General features: G+C 34.0%; 1 protein-coding gene across 4 annotated transcripts in view; it reads right to left on the reverse strand.

Annotated features, from left to right (window-relative positions):
- The window catches only part of LOC149796438 (ATP-dependent RNA helicase DHX33-like), an 88,042-nt gene that overhangs the window by 56,441 nt on the left and 6,214 nt on the right, over positions 1 to 25,387 (reverse strand). For all 4 annotated transcript variants that reach the window (XM_089961112.1, XM_089961109.1, XM_089961111.1 and 1 more), the window contains exons 3-6: positions 14,733 to 14,878; positions 13,345 to 13,395; positions 6,082 to 6,153; positions 1,877 to 1,986 (exon numbers count right to left, since the gene is read on the reverse strand). In XM_089961112.1, the coding sequence (XP_089817238.1) occupies positions 1,877 to 1,986; positions 6,082 to 6,153; positions 13,345 to 13,395; positions 14,733 to 14,878 (379 nt within the window). The remainder of the gene's footprint in view (positions 1 to 1,876; positions 1,987 to 6,081; positions 6,154 to 13,344; positions 13,396 to 14,732; positions 14,879 to 25,387) is intronic.

Consider the following 25,387-nt stretch of genomic DNA (forward strand, 5'->3'; position numbering starts at 1 on the left):
AATTATGTGGATGCAGTGAATAATAAAAGAGAAAATGAAGAAAATGATCACACCACATCGAATAAATGATCAATTACTTGATATAACTTGCTAAAAAGGTAGAGATGAAATGAAAATTCTGTAGACCCTTGGGCTGGCAATTCAGTTGGTGTCAATAACCTTACTGTATGGTGAAGTAGACATCTAAATTGCAAACTTTCATCTACAATGCAAACAGAATGAAATTTAGACAGAAAACTGTCTAACACGAGAAAACTCTATTTAAAAAATCATTAAAACCAGAGAAAAGATGCATAGCAAAGGTATTTATGAGGCCTCTTTTAACAGTACTCTGACCAGGCACAAGCAGAAGTAGTAACAGATGACTGCTGGGATTTGGCAAAAGGTCCTCAAAACAAAGGGAGATCACTCTCAACCGATTTAAATCTAGGCAAGCAGACGACATTCTAGCACTTTTCTTGCTAAAAACAAACAACAGACCTTTCTTAGCTTGGGCTTACTGGATTTTGTAAAGAACAAGAATAAATGTAAATAAAATGATCACTGCAATATAAAGGAAATGATGACAAGAAATGCAAAATGCTGAAAGAAGCAAATTACTGATAAACAAAAATGAAATGGAATTTGAAAACCCATTCCTGTATTTCAGACTGCCACTAAATTGTCAAGGTTTAAAGCTCTTTTGCACGATAATCTCATATTCTTTAATCATTACGCTTAGGGGTTGTCCATAAAGGACGTTTACAGATAATACCTGTTTTCCTCCCCCCCCCCCGGTACGCCTTTGTCCACGTGCGAATTATCCCCCTCAGCTACGGACATCCCCATCTAGTATTATACACTGCTCTATGGTCTGGCAGTTTAACAGCTGGTGCTCCCAAAATACAATGCTCACTGATCTCATCACAACATGTAGCTCAAAACAAAGAAAAAATAAACAGAAAGTTCTTTCTTTAAAAAAGTCTTTATTCAGGACATAGAACTAAAGTTGTCATCTCACAGAAAGCTAAATTTGATAGACTGTTGATGTCTTACTCCTCTTCAACATGCAGACTGTAGCCAGTCAAATAAGTTGCGAACAACTGGCAGACAATCAACACTGCTTTCAGTTGCAGAATTTGATGATGTAGTTGACAGAATAGCGCTAACAGATTCAGGCTCCATAGCGCCGATGTCTGCCACTTCAGCTTGTGTGCTCACTACTGCATGCCTGTGAATATGGGCATGATTGTGCTTTGCAGCCTGAGATGGAAATTACAGGCCACACTGATTACAAACACGCTTCTCAAGATCAGCAGTCACCTAAAGACAGTAGAAATCGAATGGCATCCTCAAGGCCAACCCATTCATATATATTCTGTGGCACAAATCGGACAAATTGAAATTAACAAATAATTTATGCTTAAGGATCACCCATAAAGGATGACCGCAAAACTTACTGGAATACATGCAGAAGGCCTAAAGCAGCCGTTCAACAAAGAATATCATAACAAAAAATACTAGTTTGCAGACATCCGCAAGGTCCATTACACCCCTTTCCCCCCTTCGTCCGCAGTTGTCCTCATTTAAACACCCCCTCCCCCAACTTTGCAAACGTCATTTATGGATGATCCCTTACAACTTTTCACCACATGAAATCCAAGAAACTGAAAAAGCAACTGACACTGATTTTAACCAAATAAAAAATAAAATTTGCTGACAAATATTCAACAACAACAATTTTACATTTATTAAAGTTGCCATAATATTTTTAATTGTTGCAATTCATTGTCGTCTATTGAATTATATGCACTCTTTATATTTCATTAAAGCATGCTTTCAATAGGACAAAGCAACAGATGGAACATGCAACTACTATCAAGCTCCAAATGCTTACCGTTTGAGGAGTGGGTCTAAGATTGCCTCTCTCAGAAGCATTCCATCTGTCATGTACTTCAGCTTTGTTGAGTCAGTTGTCACATCTTCAAATCGAACACAGTATCCAACCTAGAAAACCAAAATATTGAAGAATAAAGTCCTGGCTAATTTTTTATGCTTGACTGAATCAACATAAACTATAAACTATCACTGTCTGTAACACAAACAGGAAGTGGAACATACTGCTCCTGTTAGGTATTTGAATGGTTGTAAACAAAACAACTGGAACATATTGCTCCTGTTAGGTATCTGGATGGTTGTAAACAAAACAACTGGAACATATTGCTTCTGTTAGGTATTTGGATGGTTGTAAACAAAACAACTGGAACATACTGCTCCTGTTAGGTATTTGGATGGTTGTAAACAAAACAACTGGAACATATTGCTCCTGTTAGGTATTTGGATGGTTGTAAACAAAACAACTGGAACATATTGCTCCTGTTAGGTATTTGGATGGTTGTAAACAAAACAACTGGAACATACTGCTCCTGTTAGGTATTTGGATGGTTGTAAACAAAACAACTGGAACATATTGCTCCTGTTAGGTATTTGGATGGTTGTAAACAAAACAACTGGAACATACTGCTCCTGTTAGGTATTTGGATGGTTGTAAACAAAACAACTGGAACATATTGCTCCTGTTAGGTATTTGGATGGTTGTAAACAAAACAACTGGAACATACTGCTCCTGTTAGGTATTTGGATGGTTGTAAACAAAACAACTGGAACATATTGCTCCTGTTAGGTATCTGGATGGTTGTAAACAAAACAACTGGAACATATTGCTTCTGTTAGGTATCTGGATGGTTGTAAACAAAACAACTGGAACATACTGCTCCTGTTAGGTATTTGGATGGTTGTAAACAAAACAACTGGAACATATTGCTTCTGTTAGGTATTTGGATGGTTGTAAACAAAACAACTGGAACATACTGCTCCTGTTAGGTATTTGGATGGTTGTAAACAAAACAACTGGAACATATTGCTCCTGTTAGGTATTTGGATGGTTGTAAACAAAACAACTGGAACATATTGCTCCTGTTAGGTATTTGGATGGTTGTAAACAAAACAACTGGAACATACTGCTCCTGTTAGGTATTTGGATGGTTGTAAACAAAACAACTGGAACATATTGCTCCTGTTAGGTATTTGGATGGTTGTAAACAAAACAACTGGAACATACTGCTCCTGTTAGGTATTTGGATGGTTGTAAACAAAACAACTGGAACATATTGCTCCTGTTAGGTATTTGGATGGTTGTAAACAAAACAACTGGAACATACTGCTCCTGTTAGGTATTTGGATGGTTGTAAACAAAACAACTGGAACATATTGCTCCTGTTAGGTATCTGGATGGTTGTAAACAAAACAACTGGAACATATTGCTTCTGTTAGGTATCTGGATGGTTGTAAACAAAACAACTGGAACATACTGCTCCTGTTAGGTATTTGGATGGTTGTAAACAAAACAACTGGAACATATTGCTCCTGTTAGGTATTTGGATGGTTGTAAACAAAACAACTGGAATATATTGCTCCTGTTAGGTATTTGGATGGTTGTAAACAAAACAACTGGAATATATTGCTCCTGTTAGGTATTTGGATGGTTGTAAACAAAACAACTGGAACATACTGCTCCTGTTAGGTATTTGGATGGTTGTAAACAAAACAACTGGAACATATTGCTCCTGTTAGGTATTTGAATGGTTGTAAACAAAACAACTGGAACATATTGCTTCTGTTAGGTATCTGGATGGTTGTAAACAAAACAACTGGAACATACTGCTCCTGTTAGGTATTTGGATGGTTGTAAACAAAACAACTGGAACATATTGCTCCTGTTAGGTATTTGAATGGTTGTAAACAAAACAACTGGAATATATTGCTACTGTTAGGTATTTGGATGGTTGTAAACAAAACAACTGGAACATATTGCTTCTGTTAGGTATCTGGATGGTTGTAAACAAAACAACTGGAACATACTGCTCCTGTTGGGTATTTGGATGGTTGTAAACAAAACAACTGGAACATATTGCTCCTGTTAGGTATTTGGATGGTTGTAAACAAAACAACTGGAACATATTGCTCCTGTTAGGTATTTGAATGGTTGTAAACAAAACAACTGGAATATATTGCTACTGTTAGGTATTTGGATGGTTGTAAACAAAACAACTGGAACATATTGCTTCTGTTAGGTATCTGGATGGTTGTAAACAAAACAACTGGAACATACTGCTCCTGTTGGGTATTTGGATGGTTGTAAACAAAACAACTGGAACATATTGCTCCTGTTAGGTATTTGGATGGTTGTAAACAAAACAACTGGAACATATTGCTCCTGTTAGGTATTTGGATGGTTGTAAACAAAACAACTGGAACATACTGCTCCTGTTAGGTATTTGGATGGTTGTAAACAAAACAACTGGAACATATTGCTTCTGTTAGGTATCTGGATGGTTGTAAACAAAACAACTGGAACATATTGCTTCTGTTAGGTATCTGGATGGTTGTAAACAAAACAACTGGAACATATTGCTCCTGTTAGGTATTTGGTTTTTTTTTTAAAAAAAGAACAGAAGGCCTAACTAGACCTGATATTGCTCACACTGCTAGGTGAATATGACATCAGCGAAGATGCTACACTGCAATGTTACAAGATTTCTGCACAGCTTTTTTCCTTAATAAAAATATCTTCATTCACAAAAATGTATTTTAATCATCTCTCACAGAATGTATGCATGCATGTATGAACATGCAAACGAACATTCAAAATAGATTTAAAAAATAACAGGGCTCTGAGTAAGAAATTCCACGAATTATATGCCTCACCCGCTCCATTACTGAACAGACAAAAATGTATGTTTTTGCCTTCAAATAACTGAAATCTAAACTTTGTCTGCAGCCTTATGGGAAGACAGGAGTACATGAATTTCAAAGGGCAAAGTGTATTGATTCTATAGTCCCAGGATGCTATTCATTCAAGATTTCAACTAAAACCCATACAGAAAAACTTCAACCAAAAAGTTATCCACAACTTTCAAAATACCTTGACCTTGCCCAAATGTCAAAAGAAAAGTAGGGATATAATTGATGTAAACTAGCAGATATTTTTGTATTCTACAGTCCAAGGATCATGGCTATCATGTCTAGGCTGTGAAATATGTTAAAAAGAAAAACTTTAAACTGAAAATTTAACCAAGATTTTCAAATGACCTTTACCATACCTCAGGGTTAACAGGGTGGACTGGGGAGCATGGATATGGAGTTTTCTGCTGCTACTGTCCCAGATATGACAGCTATCCCTTCACATGTTTAAAGCCTTATGACCACAGAGAAAAAGTTTCTGTGAATTTGGTCAACTTCTGTTAACCTTTTCTTATGTTTTTAGGAAGTCCATTTTAAAGGTTTTCTATTTTTAGAAATGATGGAAATACTAAATAGTAGATCAGCACTTTAAATTTTGTGCAAAATGTAAAGCTCTCATCCAGTATGTTTTCTGTCAAATTTTGTGAAATTCTGTTCTGCAGGTTTTGAAAAGAAACATTTTCAATTTTTCTCACATGGCCAGCACAAGCATCTCAGCAGGATGACAAAATCACTTCATATGAATAAGGTCTACCATGTTTTATGTCAATAACTTAAAAGGTGTGGGGATTTCTTAAATACAAGAATGATCAAATAAATAGAACATACATTTAACACCAAAAGTAGCATAATTCTGGAAAAACACATTGGAGTACAACAAAAATAACATACACATGTTCATCTCATGTCAGTAACAGAAATAAATTTCAATTCAGTCCATGAAAAGATTAGGACTGGGGCAGTTATGTAAACAACACTGTCAGGTTATTTGTACATATGGGATAGAGTCAGACCTAATGACACATGTCCCTGCCAAACTAAAGCTATGAATTACAGGTTAAGCCCATGTTCTAACGATAAATTTTAACTACAACCAAAACAGTATACATAATGATGACTCCACAATCACCATGGTCCAATATGTTACTTTCCGGTTAGTTATCCCCAGCTCATCCTAAATAATTCCCTAAACCAAACCCGGGAAGTAACACAAGATCTACATATTTTATGTTAGAAGGGTCAGGATAAAGCATCACATGCATGTGAGAGTTACAGAATGACAAAAAATGACCATCTTACCAGATGTCCCAGTTCTGTTTTCTTTTCCTGAGCAACCCGTTTGGAAATTGTAATGGCTGCCACTCTCCTTGGCTTAAAGCAAGAGAACATATAAAACTTAACCATATAGATACCAAAAAATCGAATACTATGGATTAATTCTTTTTTATAGGTATCAAATTTTATTATCTTAAAAAACACAGGCATTGTCACAGACACTTAAACTTGAGGCCATGACACTTCAAAATCATGCCTGTGCTTGTCGTGTATTGTTTTTAAAAGGTAGAAACATGAAATCATCCAATATATGCATTTCACAAATAGCAAGAAATTCAAACTAAACAATAAGAACATAGAAATACCATTCAAATGCCCTGTTTTACAGGTTTGAGACTAAGCCATGTGGCCATTATGTAGTCATACTATTCTTTAGATACTTTTAGACCAGTCTTAATAGTAAGCTTCTATTGACCTCCAATATCAGTAAAATTGAAGTCAAAATTATTTATACAATATCTTGAATAAGATTGGATTCATATGCTTAGTTACATCAAAAATAAAACACTCCTCCATCTCTGTTTCATAAAATATTTCTGTGAGGTCCATGTGTACTGTTGAACACAGTTTCACTTTGAGTTTCCAACTACAGCATAGCTGCCAACCCTCCAGGCTCGTAATTAGTGAAAATAGGGATAACAATTAGTGAAAATAGGGATAAAAATTAGTGAAAATAGGGATAAAAATTAGTGGAAATAGGGATAAAAATTAGTGAAAATAGGGATAAAAATGAGTGGAAATAGGGATAAAAATTAGTGGAAATAGGGATAAAAATTAGTGATTTTTGACAAGAATTCGTGAAGCGAGAGTCTGGGAACATTTGTCGGAACAAAGGTTTAGCATGGTCTCCAGCTGATAAAGGTAGATTGTGTTCAACAAGAAAACTCACAAACAATGCTTCAGCATTGGTAGCTTGCAGGTCGTCTGTCAATGGCTTAAAATATTCCAGTGCTGAAATCTGCTGCGAGTTCTTAATTTTCCCAACCTCTATGTGCTTTTTGCTACCAATGTGCTTCCTCACATCGTCTCTGCCACCATGTCCAATGCTAAAATTTGTGGCACACTGCATGCAAAAAGCATGATGTATGTCAGTGTTTGATGCTGAATGCATGGGCAATTTTTAGTATATTACAAACTAAACTTCACTTTTTGTGTAATACATTTCTTTTTCCTTGTTGTTGAAGACATTTTCAAGATGTGATGTCGAATGGTAATTCAAATCAGTGTTTGCGGCGCATGCACAGAGCAAAATTCTGGTTAGGCCCCAGTTTCTCTCAAAAGCATTTGTACAAGTACTCTTATACATATAGATTAAAATACACACTACATTAACTTGGGCAATAATTGAATGTCAAAGATGCATCTGTTGCACTCTTGCCCCTTCAGAGTAAGTCTTCAGATACAGACTGTTTTGTAGGAGCCTTTTCAACACCTTGCCTATTCAGTAATAACCGATTCCAATGTACCATCTTTCATGATCTGAATTGTGTGTGACTGTTTTTTAACTGAACTAAAAATACTCTCATAATCAGCATTCAAGTGTAGTAAAGAAAGAAGACCTAACATAAAATAACTCAGATGACTGTTTTTGTTCTAGCACACAAATAACCCTTTGTGATTTAAATGTCTGGAAAAAATGTGCGAAATAAATTGTCAGCATCACTAGCAACTGAAAGAGGAAGTTTTAAATTCTAAAATGTTTCAGAAAAATGAACTTCTGATCAAATTACATCCAGGTTCTCTCTGGTATTTATAAACACTGCCAGTTCAGAATGTGTTGTTGAAGATGAAACACCAAGCTGATTTTTATTAGCTTTCTGATGCTGTTTTAATGCATGGGTGCAGCCATGCCCAATAGCAAAAATCTTAATTGCACAATTTGCAAAACACAAATTTCTTCTTAACTAGATAGTTTCACAAATTTAAACACGAGGGCATAATTGTCCTTCCAGTTGTTTTCTTTTCTTTGCTGGAGAAAATTCTGAATCTTCTTTCCTGTTCAACATGACAAATATGACGATAATGAGATACAGAGACAGCGGCACATGCTTTGCACAATCCAATATGGTGGTTAAAGAGTGGCATGATACCAGGGATCACGCTGGGCTTCACCAATGTTGCAAATTGAAGGGGGGGGGGGGGGTCTTATTGGTGACAAAATATATCATCTGGCAATATTTTTGACAATAACATTTTTGGGGGTCCTGAGTGGCCAAGTGGTCTAAAGCGCTCTCCATTACGGATCACTGCCATCTCACCTCTGTCTGCATGGGTTCGAGTCAAGGATTCAGCCAATGTGGGTATGTGAGAAAGCTTGCCAGTAGCTTCTCGTGGGTCGGTGGCTCTTCCCTAGGTTTTCCCGGGTTCTTCCTCCGCCATTAATACTGGCCGCCATATATAGCCTATCGTGTGCTGAAAAATGGCGTTAAACCCAAAACAACAATAATAACATTTTTGGCTGCTAAAAACTGTATCTACAGTCTTTGGTTCGGAGTTTAGAAATTTGAAGGCACCATGACAGGAAAAGCTGCAAACTTTGATATAAAACTGCACTGGATATTAGTGTTACATAAACAAATCCTGTTTTGATATTGACAAACCACCCTAACACAGCCTTATTATTTCATAATCCACTAATGATGATGCCTGGCCTAAGTACCCTGTGCTGTAATATAACCCAAATAGTCATGTTACCTGATTAGCTACAATCGACCACCTCTGAAGGCGGTTGCTGAATGACTACAATCTATCTGATGATGGCAGTTTGTTTCATTTTTGAAAAATGTACCCAAACAAATTAGTTTTGCTGAAAATTCAATGAAATCTGATTACCTTTGAAGCATCAATCATTCTGTATATACACTAAGCAAATAAAAAAAATTATGTCTTCATCAATGTTTTCCAATTATTTGATGTTGCCACAGCAATAGCAAATGGGAATTTGTTTTGTCCTTAAAGAACACCTTTAGTGGCGCTTTCAGTAACACATGAACCTTCATCAAAGCATGATGAAGACCTTTGATCAAAGAAAGTCAGCAACAAACTTAAATAAAAGCATTTTTTCAATTTTCATAGTGATTGGAACATATTTATTGTGCCATGAAATTTTCCTGTTTGCAATATTATTAAAATATTTGAAACATTAGATATTTGGCCGTCGAGTTAAATGAAGGTGGGACACCTCAAAAGAATGTGAAACTTTATAATTTGTTCATGTTTTCATTTCCCTATGAATAGCCTCATCCCCTTGGTAACATCTTTATCATGGTAGTTGTCTCTGGCTGACCAAAATCGAGGCAAATTTAAGTACATGTACATGTAGCATTTAAACAACTCTACAGCCATGTGCTACTTAGATAATAAATATCAGGCTGAATTGTTTTGGGAAACGTGTTTGTTGACAATGGGATATAGATAAAACTAGGACTAAAGTTTTTTATATATATATTTTAGTAGTGTTTTCTAACGAGATTTGACTGATACTTGAATTTTTAAACACATAATCAAATACTCAAAGTCATGGATTTTTCATGTGATTATATATTATTTTACACATTGTGGAGTGTACTACACAGATATAAGTTGTTGTTGTTGTTGTTCTATGGTTTAACGCCATTTTTCAGCACAAGATAGACTATACATGGCGGCCAGTATAACTGGTGGAGGAAGAACCCTGGAAAACCCAGGGAAGAACCACCGACCCATGAACAACTACTGGCAGGCTTTCCCATGTGCCCATGCTAGCCGAACCTTGGACTCGAACCCACGCATACAGAGGTGATATGGCAGTGATCCGGAATGGTGAGCGCTTTAGACCACTCGGCCACTCAGGGCCCCAAATGTAAGTTGTCAATATACAAGTGCATTTCAGACTAGTTCTCTTCATTTAATCAAAATTTCCATTTTTGATTCAACAAAAGACTGTTGGCACATCACTATGACAGAGGCCATCACAGGTACATCAACACTTCCAGCATTGGATTAATTTTGGAATAACACTAAAGTATATTCCAAAAGTTTATTCAGAACTTTAATCATTAGGACATGTGTTAGAAATTCTATATCTTATTCTAGAAAAATAAACTGTTTCTTGAACTGTACAGAGCTTGTTGGTTTTCATTTTTTTTCTATTACATAGTTTAAGAGAACTGAGTCATAATACAGGTACTTAAGTTTCTGCTCTATTCTACTGTCTGTCTTCAGCACTTAAGGAACAGGCATGGCTTTATTGAGTTTGAAGATAAACAGAGAAAATAACAACAAATTTAGTGATTTTTAATTTCAATAGTCAAAAAAGTGTACTAAGCACTACTAAATTCTAATCTGATTACATTTAAATGACTTACTTATTTTGTTTGTAAGTTTTTTTAAATAAATTATTTCATTACATGCTATTGTAATGTAACATTGTATGTTGGACTTGACCTTGTCCAAAACTGAGTTCATTTCTGCTTGACCTAATTGATTTGTTTTTAAAAAAATTTGATTTCATTTTATATCAACAACTAATACATAGCTAAATTATTCTCTGTGTGTATGAGTTTAATATCAGGATTATTATTCAGGTAAACATGAAGGATTAAATATGTTTATTTGGGTCAGGTTTCTGGAATTTCCTAAGTGAATTTTAAAGGCTACTGTGTTGATAGTACCGTATTTGCCAGCCGATAAGACGATACTTTTTTACCAGAAAATCTTACCTTCGTCTTATACTCCAAATCGACTTATATATGGACTATGTCATCCAAATCGTTTTTGCATATGGAAAATAATTATCCAAGAGTACAACAAATAATGAGTAAAAATATTTCATTTTGGGGAATAGATCGAATATGAACAAATATAGGACCCCACATTGAATATTTCAAACAACTACATGATCATCAGTATTAGAAATTAATGCAGATCAGATGTAATTGCGCTAAAGCAGCATGCACATGTAATGAACATTGTTTGTAATATACATTGTTTAAATTTAATTACATATATGTGCTTTAGAATTTACAAGTTAGAAGATGAATAAGCATGACAAAGACATATTCCATCACAATTTTGTTCTTGCACCTAATGATAAAATAATCTGTATGCCCCATTGACCGGACAGAGATATCTTCACGATTGTAACTCTGCATTGTTCGCTTACCTGATGACTGATCTTACTCATGTACAAGTGCAGTACCATATTCCATTATCAATTAATACCACTAGTTAAACAATTCCTTCTAAAAAAAATGTCCACTTCCATTATTACAAGAATCACAGGGCTTTGTAGTGGTATTTACATGCTAATTAAATATGTTATGGCTGTATTCGGTCATTCCAAGATAACACCTGTTTGAGGTCAAGACTCTGTAGACCAAATCAGATTAGTGAGGCTACCAATAGGAAAATGAGGCTACCCATGGGTTAAAGAAAATGCCAGGTGGTTACTATTGTAAATTTCACAGCCAGTGACATTTTTTAAGTTGCCCAACAACCCACACCAATTTAAGCTACATCTAGCATGACCAAAGATAAAAATTGCAGCCTAAATATAGGAAGAGTACATGCACTTTAAACAAAATTGGGAATTGAGAGGTTGTTATACTTGCAAAGAAAATTAGACATCATGCAAAATGGTCATTCTTGGGATTTAACCTAATGGAGAAAAAATGGATATAACTATTGTGAATATTTAAACCCTGAAGGAGTATGGTATGTATTTTCATAGTTTACATTTACTGTTTAATTTATTAATGATTTCACTCTTTGACCAAAGCTTCAGCAACAAGGGGGCAATCAGTTTTAAAAAAAAGAACAAAGAAAATCCACTAAGAGCTGAAATCTCTCTCTCTCTCTCTCTCTCTCTCTCTCTCTCTCTCTCTCTCTCATATCAGACCATAATTTATTTTGAATCACAAGGTGCAAAAAGAAAAATACAATACAATACATATGCATCCTTCTCTCTGCATCTCTCTTCCTTTCCACCACCCACACTCCCCTCCCCAGAAAATGCATTTTAGTATTAATGATGCAATTTTCCTATTGCTGGTAATCTGAAATAGCATACAGTGGTACTTTTAATATTTATGAAACTGAAAGTTATAATTATTTAATTCCACACAACATTGCGAGTTTTATCCTATCTGTAACTCAATAAATTGTTCGGTCCATGTCATTATATGTAGCTAAAAGTACATAATGCATATAAAATACTTCTTGTGAAACAAATTAGGTACTTTTAGTTGCAATTAATGATCCTGACTGAAAAGGTTACTGAGTTTCAGGTAGGATAAAAATCGTGATGCTGTGTGGAACAAAGTGAAAAACACAATCGGAGGTGTTGATCTGGCCTCGTCTTATAATCAGCATCGACTTATATAAGGCTGAAGGATGTAAAGTTTGGCAAATTTGCTGATTCAACTTATACTCTGCATCGACTTACAGGCTGGCAAATACAGTAAACAAGACTCATTAGATCATTCTAGAAGGTTATTTTCCATTAGATAATGTTTGTTAGATTTTTATTGAAAAATGCTAATTGTGACCTGATGTCAAGTAGAGAACTATATAATCTTGTAATTGTGAAGACTCGGTCATTTGTGCTTTAACACCTAGCACCTTCAAGTTTTATTATAGTGTGACCAGTTTGGGCTGAATTTTATTTTCTTCTAATTAATTCAAGTGATTATTTTCTCTGGAAATACAAATGTGCTCTGATAACAGTCTTGATTAAAGAGATTCATTAGATTTTATACTGAATTCAAACCTGGAATTGATACATCAACACTTCAATAGCTACCAGTCACATCATTGACTTCAGTTTGTGATATTTTCTGGACTTTTACTGAACTTTATTCAGGACTTTAAATGACTAGAACTTGTGTCTGTAAGTCTTGGATTATTTTAGGATTTAATTCATGATACTGTACGTTGTTTTTTTATCATTTCACTTTGTGTTCTACGGAAATCAATTATTTGTTAAATTTTACAAAGCTTGTTGTCTTTCACTCTTTTCTGTTATTCATTTTAAGAGCATAGACTCTTAACACTTAATAGCATTTTCAAAGGAGGTTTACAGGGAATTGGAGGGAGAGGTCGAAAAATGCCAAAGTGAGCAAAGAGAAGGGATTTGACACCTTTATCAATATATATCAAAAAATATCCAAATATATTCAATGAAAATTTTAAAGGAAAATTTGGTTTTCGTTTCAGTTCCATTCATGTTATAATGATCATCTGTCTTACCTGTGTAACTGCAATCACTGCATTTCTGTGAAGGCCAGCTTCATAGAGATACTAAAATTGTACAAAGAAACGTGGAGACAAATCAATTCATGTGCTCACTTATCATATTTTCTACTTGTTCATTTACTCTTTAATCAACCATTTTACATTTTCTTTCTCTAATCTGATTTGACTATATTTCAACTATAACAAGTGAATAAATGCTAAATTTGAAAAGATGAAAATATCTTTTATTGTCATTGTAAAAGCTGAATTATAATTAATCCCCATTCTACAAATGAAAAACCTAATTTTTGCATCCAAAATAAAATGTTCCACGTGGCAAATGCAAGTCTATTGAAATCAAAAGATAAAATACTTTACATCAGAAAGTCTATGTAAAAATGAAACCACTACAAACACCTCTGACAACAATGATAACTAAGGCTGTCACAGTATTTTGGGAATCATGTCAGTAAGTACTAGGCATGTAATCCCAGCCTCTGTATCACAATATGGCTGCCAAAAATAATCTGGACTCAGCATTAGAACTGAATAAATTTGATATTTGACTTCTTAGTTAGGAACCAACTAAATGTTGTATATTGTGAATACTGCAAAACAGAAAACTTGCACTACAAGACTTAGTCTTAATCATCAAGATGCTAATTATGCCTCACTGAATGCATCAAACAGCCAGGTGACCAAGACTAGTTCAGGGTCCAATGATTATATCTCTCTGAGTGAATATTCTCACACTGATCAAATGCCATCATTTCAAACATACATGGAATATATACAACCTGAACCGATAATATAGTTTATGTTGCTCAAAGGTTCATTACACAATATGGATTGTGCTTACAGCAGGAGCAATGCACTGAAAACGTTTGACTCGTGCTTAAAATATAATTGTTTTGCATAATTTGGGTGCATTAACCAAAAAATGAATGTGTGTATCATCAAATTGTCTGCATAATGTATGCAAATATGATGTTTATCTACAACTCTGTAAACTGATGAAATTTTTACAATATACACTAGTTCATGTATTTAACATCATAATATTTTTTATAAAATTCCCAGAACTGTTATACAAGGCTTTACAAATTGGACTTGTTTGGAACTAGTATATTTTTCCGGTGAACATGTGCCTAACTGCATGAGCTTAATCCCAAGCATGTACAATTTTCTAAAAATTAATGGCTCTAATTTAATTCACATGATTTACACACTTTTTCTGGTACTGGCCTCTTCCATATGACCCTATGTGAGTAGCATTCAACGCATGTAAAAGACTAAAAACCATATCCATAAATGCACTTTGTCAAATCAATATGCTCATGATAATTCATAATCCTGTATCCAAATAAAACATTTCCTGTTAGTATGGATAATGTGATAGGAACCTGTGGTATCTGTGTTGTCTTCCCACTTCCTGTTTCACCAATGACAATCACAGAGTTGTGCCGCTGGACCTCATGAATGAGACGCCCTCTGGCTGGGTGTATTGGTAGACTATGGCGCTGTTGCTGCAGCCTTTGATAATAATCATCTGAAAAGTAAATATTCATAACTTGATTAACAGAAGAAGAATACTTGGTGTGGGATAAATATAAAGTTATATTTCACAGGAAAAATTTCAATTTTTATTTTTTTTTAGATAAATGGTGATATAAATATTTTCAAAAAACTAATTCCTCTTTCATAAAAATTGTTTTCTAATGCTTGACAAAAATGAAACTTACCACACGGTAATTGTCAAAAATGTTTATGATCCTCATGAAAATAATTCAGGATTGTTGCAAATGCTTTGCAGAAATGTTGTCATCATTCAAATGAGTCCAATTATCTGAATGCCTGTCTGTCCATCCCCTTGTTACCTCAAGTCATTCTAAACTGAATGCTGGTGAGGGGATGCATCTAAAAGTGTTTCAGCACAATAACAGCTATGTTTCAAATCAGAGATAAAAATGTAAAAATGAAAAACTACAATAACTATGTTGGATGATAAATCCTTCCAAAATGAATGTAAATATCAAGTACTGCTAAAATAGATGCAAGGCAAAGAAGTAATAGTTCTGTAAAATGTATATAAAATCAAATACAAAGGTAAAAATATTAACTCATTTCCTCCAAAACTCCAACATTTTCTTGGGTGGCACATCATCATAAGATCCTTAATAAAGTTCATCTTACAATACTTCCATCTCAAATGGTAAATGTCCCTATGCTTGACTAGAATGCGATCTACTAGTAGGCATTCTTGTTGTGGTTTACCCTTTCACAGATATGCATCAGTCAGTTTTATGGACCCTATATAATAAGAATAATACCACCGTATCTCTACAAAATATCCAATATGAAGGATGACACTTTCCAATCATGGGACTGATGCCATGAAGCTTGTATGTGGAGCTTCAATGGGACTGATGTCACGTAACTCATATGTGGAGTTTTCAATGGGACTGATGCCATGTAACTTTTATGTTGAGTTTTCAATGGGTCTGATGTCACGTAACTTGTATGTTGAGTTTTCAATGGGTCTCGTGTCACATAACTTGTATGTTGAGTTTTCAAGGGTCTGATGTCATGTAACTCGTAAGTGGAGTTTTCAACGGGATTGATGTCATGAAACTTGTATGTTGAGTTTTCAATGGGTCTCATGTCATGTAACTTGTATGTGGAGATTTCAATGGGTCTCGTGTCATGAAACTTGTATGTGGAGTTAACATCCACATATTTCACAAGGCACTGTGTCTATAAAATATGCTGATTTATTCCATGTATGGAATCTTTATTCAGAAATGAGTGACTGCAATGCAGTTTTGGATGCTTTATCTGTCTTTTCATTATTCTTAATACCAATACAACTAGACAGTCAAATATACAGAATGCTTTTGCAAAATTCTATTACCATATATACTCATGTACAAGCCAATTCGTGTAGAAGCCGACCACCAAATTGAACAGGTATAAACACTAAAAAGTGCATGACCTGCGTATAAGCCAACCTACAACTCCGAGACAACTCAAGATGCACGACGTTAGTTATAAATGCATTTATTTAGGCAAACTTATATTTAAGATATTACATGAATACTTGTCTAGAGGTTGGCATGCATAATTATTAAAAAGAATGGTATAAACTTGTTTGAAAAGTAATTTATTTAATTTTCTGTTTTCTTATTGTTTCTGCCTAATTTAGATTTGTGTATAATTTGATCGAACGATGACAAGAATTTAGCAATCGCGAGATGCTGTAACACTACCTCTCTCTTTTTGACTTGATTATTGTTTGTTCATGCATTATTGCGATGGACATTTTATATCAGTGCATCGGTAATTATATTTTTTACTTTGCTTTGAAAAAGTATGACAACACAATGAACAACAATACAGTTTGATTCAACGCTTGCAATTAGGCTGCTGAATGTATTTACATAATGGCGCCACTGCATGTACATTGTAGGTTTGATTATGAGTGAATTAAGTACATCCCTTGGAGTCGAATCGTGGGCACCATTGCGCTAAACTTCAATGATATCTCCAAAATACAATAATACAGTTTCAGAAATAATGCTTCGAAAATTATGCTAATACAGAAAAAGCTGAGTTGTAGTTTGCTTTGATGTAAGCGACCTTACATCATACCTGTCAACTTTCATGGTGGGAGGAAGAAACAAAACTCCCAATTTTTGTGGCTGCTCCTCGCCTACTGCCTGACTTCATAATACCTTCTGATTTTTGCAGAGAACTCCCGATTATTCCATTATGTCCTTGATTTTCATTTCTTCTAAACAAGAAAAGTCCTACAAGTTGTGTTGTAACACCTGTGAATTATTGTTGTGATGAAATAATTACTTTACTATAAAGAATTCACTTCTTCACTAAATATAATGTTAAGTTTAAACATTATTCACATAAATTAATGACTTTTTGTACCTCTACAATAATTAAAAAACTAAAAAAACTAAACCAGAACAATAAAATCGTCCACAATTAATTTCAATCCCATGAATGATCACTACATATGCTGTAAACTTCATATGCTATGGTGCCATTCCCATGAAAGAAACTTACACGAGTGAACACCTGGCATTTTTATAAGTAAGGTTTTAAGTGATGCTATGCACCGTGTAAGTACTGTACATTATAGTTCAGCATGGTCTCCCTAGTAAACTCAACCGGCCCGCGAATTATTAAGTCTGTATTTACCTTTATTTAACTTCATGTTGGAGAAATCAGAAAATATGCACATGCAAAATAATAACAAGATAAATCATATTACTTTATAACAGTTTAATAATTGTCAGGTCACCGAAAGTTACTTTTTTTTACATGCCTATGTCTTAGGACATGGAAAAAATTATTGTTTCATGTCCCAAGATTTACAGCCATTACAGTAGTAAAAAAAACAACCTAAAAACTGTCAAGTTTCGACATTGGCCTGTGGATAAGCTGACCCCTCCCCTTTCTTCCAGGCCTTTATTTTTTCCTAAATTATTTGGCTTTTACATGGGTATATATGGTAACTTATGACTCCCACATATCATGTTTGCTCATCATGAGATAGTACCCAAGTTTCAATTTCTTTCATGTCAACATCATTCATGATACACCAAAGCCTGTGGTATTACAGAAAAAATTGTTGTTGTTTAAACAGAAGAAAAAAAAACAACAATTAGTAAAGTTCAACAAATAATTTATTTCCCTACAATACAAAATGAAAATTCAAAAGGACCTTACAGTATGTGAATTAAATCCCATAGTCCTAAAAGTGTTATTACAAATCCCAAATTATAGTGTTCCAAATGAATTCTTGTGGTGTTCCAAATAAATTCCTACCTTGAATGTGCTGATGTACCAACAGTCTTGGCTATACTGAAAGACCAACAGTCTTGATGTATCACAATTCATAATATCCTTCAATGAATTCACAAACTCCCTAAACAGCGTTTTAGTCCAAAAGTCAATAAGCACTTTGTAATTCCAACAAATAATTAAAATAAATAAATCCTCTCAAACTATAAATGAACACAACTAAAAAACAGGAATAAGTCTGATGTACACAAATTTATATACAGACTGTCACCTGACTTATAACACAATGGAAATTTCCAACAAATTCATCAACAGGGTCTGGTTTGTCACTTAATTTATGCAAAGTACTATACAAATAGATAGACAATGGCTTTTCCAAGGGAAAACCAATGTCATTATTTCAAATCCAAGTAAACATATTTACATATATCATCTTAAAGTATTAATCTACAATTATGGACAAAAATGAATTACATGTAAGTACATGTAATAAGTTACTGACAACTGACCCTTACAATCTACAGGCATTGACAAAAGTTACAGATTCAATATACCACCATGTCGGCCAATTTTGCACATCAGGAAATCTGTGCAACGATACATCATTTCTGTAAACATTGGATCACGTGTTATTTTGGGTCAAAAATCCATTTGTATCATGAAAGTATGATCAATTAAGAAAAGTGATATTCATAAAGTGTACAAAAATATCCCACATTTCAACTCTAAATGCATATGAAAATGTGATTTATAAATGTCAACATAATGACCCACTCCATGACCTTCTTGAACCTATAACCCATTAAATCCAATTTACTATGTATCTTTTAGAATCATACAAATAAATACATTATTTTAAAGATGGAAATGTATCACTCAAAAAATAAATTCTGCATCTTAAACCAAGTTTCCAATTTTGCAAAAAGTTGTCCACACATACAAAATCATCTGCTACCCAATGTGTCAACTTGCTGCTAGAAGAGGATTCTTAAGAAATTCCCTGGCGTATAGTCTGTTTCTAAATTCTTAGTAATTTATCCCCATAAACAAGACTTTGTAAACACATTACATCTATTCTTTGTTGTTTCATTTCCACATAATAGCTTATTTTTTTTATAAAATGTTGAACTTGACTGAAATTTTTACAAGAGCGATTTAGTTTGCTTAATATTTCATGCCATTTATTAGTATTGTTACGTTGAATTTTGTAAAACTAGCTATAAACATGACCTAACTACTCGACTGAACTGCTGTCAGAAATAGTCCAAAGTAATGTATTTCATTTCTATAGCCCGATGGATAAACATTACATCTTTTCAAAGCTCTGCACAGAATAGGCAGACATATCATGAGTTATGAAAACAGAGGTTGTATCCCATGTGTCCAAAATTAATATTATTTTGAACAGAATATTCTGGTGACAATTGCCTCTTTTCAAATGGTAAGCATTGCAGTATTTTATTTTTGTCAATCAGTCGAATTTGGTATCCATTTTGCTTCAATATTGTAGACAGAAACCTTATGTGTGCAGAAATGCCTGACAGCATTGTAGATATCCATTAGTTCTACAATGATACCAAATAATGTAGTCTTTCTACCAATGTTATAAAATAATAAGGAAAAAAAATCATTTTTGAGACCAGGTTGTTTTAGGCTGAAAATGACCTGTTTCATAACCAACTTTTAGATTTGCAGTACAAGTGAGATTCATATTTACACCATAATTTGTATTTTTTATCTGTAATTTTTTTGTACACACACCAGTGAAAACTATCACATGATATGATAGCTATTATCCCCCTCCCCCATCTAGTTCTAGCAGAGTTATCCCATTTATGCATTGTGGACAATCTCTAAATCCATGCATGAAATTTGACATCAGAGTGACCCCTAGCCACTCCACCTGACATCTCTTTACAACTGACCACTACTACATGTACATCATCCCAACTAAGCCTTCACAGTGAAATGTTCTGGCCATCAAATGATTCAATTAATTTGTATGTAATTGCTCAGGGCTGATGACATCAAGACCATAGTAGCATGAAACCCATGTAAAAAGTGATTACCAAACTGATAGGATCTGGCCTGAAGATTAGTAACTCCATAAATAACTGTCCAGAAATATGGTCACAAAACAAAGTCAGTTGAGTCTTCATTCCAGAACAGTTGCTTTGAGTCTACATTGGACTGATTGGTGGAAAATGACCAAAAATTAATGAAAACAAGGAAATCTAATATGCATAATAACCAAAATAATTGAAAGACAGTAGTGGTAGTCTTTATTCCTGTGAATTTCATTTGAAATGAACATTGTTTATTTTGGTTGGTGAAAAATTACCAAGATCAGAGAATGAATGGTAAATTGGTAAACATGAATTGAGATGGTCTCCATCATTAAATGACAGCCTATGGTAAAGTACTTTTGACAATCTGGATTGAGATCATATGAGGTAAACAGACCAATTAGATTTTATGACTTATTGTTTTTATTTGGAAATTAAATGAAAACTTTTTTATAAGATCATTCAATACTTTTGTTAAAGTTCCAAGTTAATAGTAAAATGAAAAGACAAGTTTTCAATCCAATTTTAAGTTTTTATGTATCCAAAGTTCTCACTAAGATTCTGAAAGTTGGAGTCCAGGAATCCTTCCATGAAGCTGTGGTACCTCCATTGGTACAGTATCAGACTTGTAACCCTTCACTGGATCAATACCTGTCCAGGTCAGCTGCCACAATATGTCCTTTGAAAATGTGCTCAAGTCCCATTTCTTGGGCATGATATAGCCAATAACATGTTAAACTTCCAATAACTAGATTTTTTTTCCCTTTGCAAAACACCAAGGGCAATATGTACATTTTTTAAAATTCAATTGATTCTTCTCTGTAAATACAAAGTGCTCTTCAAAAATAACATTCTTGGAAATAGAGACTTGAATTTATAGTGAAATTTCAAATAAGGATATATTCTAGGATTCTATTATTATGATCCAACAAAAGACTGTTGCTACATTACCATTGTACAGTTCACACAGGCAAATCAACACTTCTACCATTAAATTTAATTTGGATTTCCACTAATGTTTATTTAGAACTTTAATTATTAGGACTTGTGTCTGTAGCTCTAGGATTATTTTGGATTCTGGATCTTTTCTACTACTTATTTTTAGACCATAGAGTCGCAATACTGGCTATCATATGTAGGTAGTATGGCTTTCATAAAATAAATACTACTTGAGCTATTTTCCCAGTTGCTGATAACACGTCAAAACAATTCAAGCCCTATGATTCAGACACCAAACTGATGAACAAAATTCAGAAAACTATGTTAGAAATTATATTACTCTTAACTTTTTACAACTTGTTTCATGAATTAGGTCAATAAATTCTCGTTACTCACAAGGTCAAACATGATTGGGAACTCATGAGATTGGTGTACAATTGTATTAATATTTAACAGTTCATTTATGTATGTGATATTATCATGATTATATCATACTGGAGACAATTATCATGATAGTATCATACTGGAGACAATAATCTTGATAATATCATACTAGAGACAATTATCATAATAATATCATACTAGAGACAATTATCATGATAATGTCATACTAGAGACAATTATCATGATAATATCATACTAGAGACAATTTTATCATGATAATATCATACTGGAGACAAAACTCTTGATAATAGCATATTGGAGACAATTATCATGATTATATCATACTAGAGACAATTATCATGATAATATAATGGAGACAATTATCATGAAATATCATACTGGAGACAATTATCATGATAATATCATACTAGAGACAATTATCATAATTATATCATACTAGAGACAATTATCATGATAATATAATGGAGACAATTATCATGAAATATACAAGAGACAATTATCATGATAGTATCATACTGGAGACAATTATCATTAAATATCATACCAGAGACAATTATCATGATAATATCATACTGGAGACAATAATCATGATAATATCGTACTGGAGACAATAATCTTGATAATAGCATACTGGAGACAATCTTGATAATATACTGGAGACAGCATGGTAGTCATATTGAATATGCAAGCAGAAACATTTTCATTTAGTACCCACAAGAAAATGGGATGAATGTGTGTGTAAAATTTCATGGCAATCCTCCAAGTAGTTAAGAAGGAGTAGCAATAACAAACTTGTGCAACTGGAATGACGGACAGATCACAGACCATCACATAAACCTTTCTGATCTATGACCAGTAGATGTTTTCTAATTCCATACCTCCATACTCTCAAACAAAGCTGGAACTACTTTATCCTCAAAGTTTCCTGGGTTACACCTAAACAATCATGAACAATTTATGCCATAGCCTCACTGAACATGCAAAAGGAAATGAGTAACATTATCTGTAACAAATCAGTTATCATCAAGTTCTTTGTCCAATACTGCTATTAACAGCTTTTGAGAAGTCCCCATCTGAGCCACTCACAATGTTCCACCAGAACAGAATATCTGTTATCAGACTGGATTCAGATTGAAACTTTTATCGTCCATTTGTTGGTGAAATCTTCACAGTTGCAAAATTTGAAACTGTATAATAGCAGCTGTCAATCATACATAAGGGTCTGTTGCTCATAGGCATCAAAGAATCTGTGTTATTTACAGTGAAATTATGTGACTGTTGTTTCACCTGCTTCATTTATAAAACTGACATTCATGCACATATCATCTGATCAAAATATAATTCTGTTTATGATTTAAGATGAAGTTCATATTAAAATGGTTGAAATGTTAACCAATTTCTTTGTTTTTCAGTTATGTATAGTGATTTTATTATTTTATATGAAAAATGTATAGATACATAACAAAGCTATCATTATCACATTAATCCAATCTTCACTGCTATATCTTGTCAACATCAGAAGATCCTGGGTGGTGACACAATGCTTCACGTCTTGTCATGATCTGGATTTTCTGATACTGACAACACAATGTGATCTATCAATCAAAATCACACAAATATGACAATACACTAATACAATGAATGAAAACCACCCATGGAAAGACTGAGATGTCAAGAGTGATTTACAATCAGATAGCATTTGAAGAATCAGTCATCTTTATTTTGATCATATATTTCGACAAAAATAATTTTAGAAGTCTCGTATATTCAGTACATGTGTATTTAGAAGTGGTTGATCAACTCTTTTGCAATAATTTTATCCTTTTACTTCTGTCCAAACAATGTAAAGAAACCTATGCAAGACCTGACGACAGGCACACCTTGTTGGGCTTCTCTCGAATAGCATCAATTAATCATGTTGTTCCAAAGGAAAATTAATCCTCTGAGAAATGGATAATTAAATTCCAATCTGACAACAAAAAGAAAACACTGAATTTACACTGAAATAATAACCAAGTGCTCATTTCGTAAGCAGTCATGAGGCTGAATATACACAACTCTGAACTAATTCTCACTACAAGTGTACTGTAAGGGACTAACCATTTAATTATTGGACTAGAATGGTCTTTCCAATTAGGATCATTTTTTCCTTTCATTACAAAATAAATTAGTTTCAAGAAAAATAAGACATGGAATAATGTCTTTCTTACAAATCAGAACAAGGCCCTTGTTTTGAAGCATTTAACCCAGCACCCCTTTAGAAAATTAAATGGCCTCTCCCTAATAGAGACTTGACTTCTATGGATGTTTTGAGACATCAAGGCAGCAACCAGTGTCAACAGCATTATAAAATATTGACAAGGATTAGCATCATGAAATGAGGTCAAATATCACCACAGGAAATGTATATATTTATAATATGAAGGCATCTGACTTGGAATGTTGTAACAGCCCTGATATTATTGTTGTTGTTGTAGAGTTTAATGCCATTTTTCAGCACAGGATAGGCTATACATGGTAGCCAGTATAAATGGTGGAGGAAAAACCCAGGAAAACCCATTAACAAACCACCAACCCACAAGAAGCTACTGGCAAGCCTTCTCACATAACCACATTAGCTGAATCTGAGAATCGAACCCACACAGAGGTGAGATGGCAGTGATCCATAATTGTGAGCCCTTTGGACCACTCGGACACTCAGGGCCCAGCACAATGTGTGTTTGACAACTGTTTGTAATTAATTTAAACTAATCTTATTGCTGAAATGACTAATAAGGTGAAAATGTTTGAAATCTCAAATGTTCAGAGATTTAAATTTCAAACAAATTTAGGGCATTCTGAATGAGCATTGTCTCCTCATGCATCTTATTATATTCTCATTTTTGACGGGGGAAAATATAAAAACAAAATTTGGTATTATCATAGACAAAATAGTATATCATATGGAAATGATATGTCAATAACTTAATCATACTATTGATCTATTTCTTATAATTTTGTCAACATAGATATTACAATATGCAATTTCTGATTTCTGACAGTTTGGAGTGTTTGGTTATTGAGACCAAACTACATGTATGATGAAAATTAATTTCTTTGAGTAGTGTTCGGCATATTTCTGTATGTCACATATTCCTTTACAGCTTGAGTTACTGTGACCAAGAAGATAAAATGTGTGCCTTAGACCACCCACCCACCCACCCCCACACATTCTTGACTTTAGAGATGACTCCGTACCCAGTGTACTTTTTTTATATTTTACTTCTGAACATTGCCTACAAATGATGACATGTCATCCATCGAAAAAGTTGTTGTTGTTGATCTAGGGTTTAACGCCATTTTTCAGCACAAGATAGGCTATACATGGCGGCCAGTATAACTGGTGGAGGAAGAACCCTGGAAAACCCAGGGAAGAACCACCGACCCACGAGAAGCTACTGGCAGGCTTTCCCCATTGAAAAAGTAAAAATTTGGTTAACACTGCATTTTAGCATTATATTTTAAATTCACACTGGTGAAAAGTTAAACTGAATCACAAAAATCTTTCATGGCAGAAACATCTTTTTGACTAGGTGCAATGATGCCGCTAACTGTAGAAAGTTAAGTTTGACAATCAATGAAATGTGTACAAGCAAATTGTTTTTAATGTTAAGTACAACTGAGTAATATAACTTAAGCAGTAGCAATTTGTATTCCATATTTGGGGGGGGGAGGAACTTAATAAGAAATAGTAAATTATCTTGAATTCTTAGGAACAGGTTAATCTTATTTTTCTGTATTATGCATAGTACACAATAGAAAAATGAACTGGAAAAGAAAAAAGTAAAACA

The sequence above is a fragment of the Sinohyriopsis cumingii genome, chromosome 6 (assembly GCF_028554795.1).
Source record: "Sinohyriopsis cumingii isolate HCF-2022 chromosome 6, ASM2855479v2, whole genome shotgun sequence".
Classification (NCBI taxonomy): Eukaryota; Metazoa; Mollusca; class Bivalvia; order Unionida; family Unionidae; genus Sinohyriopsis; species Sinohyriopsis cumingii.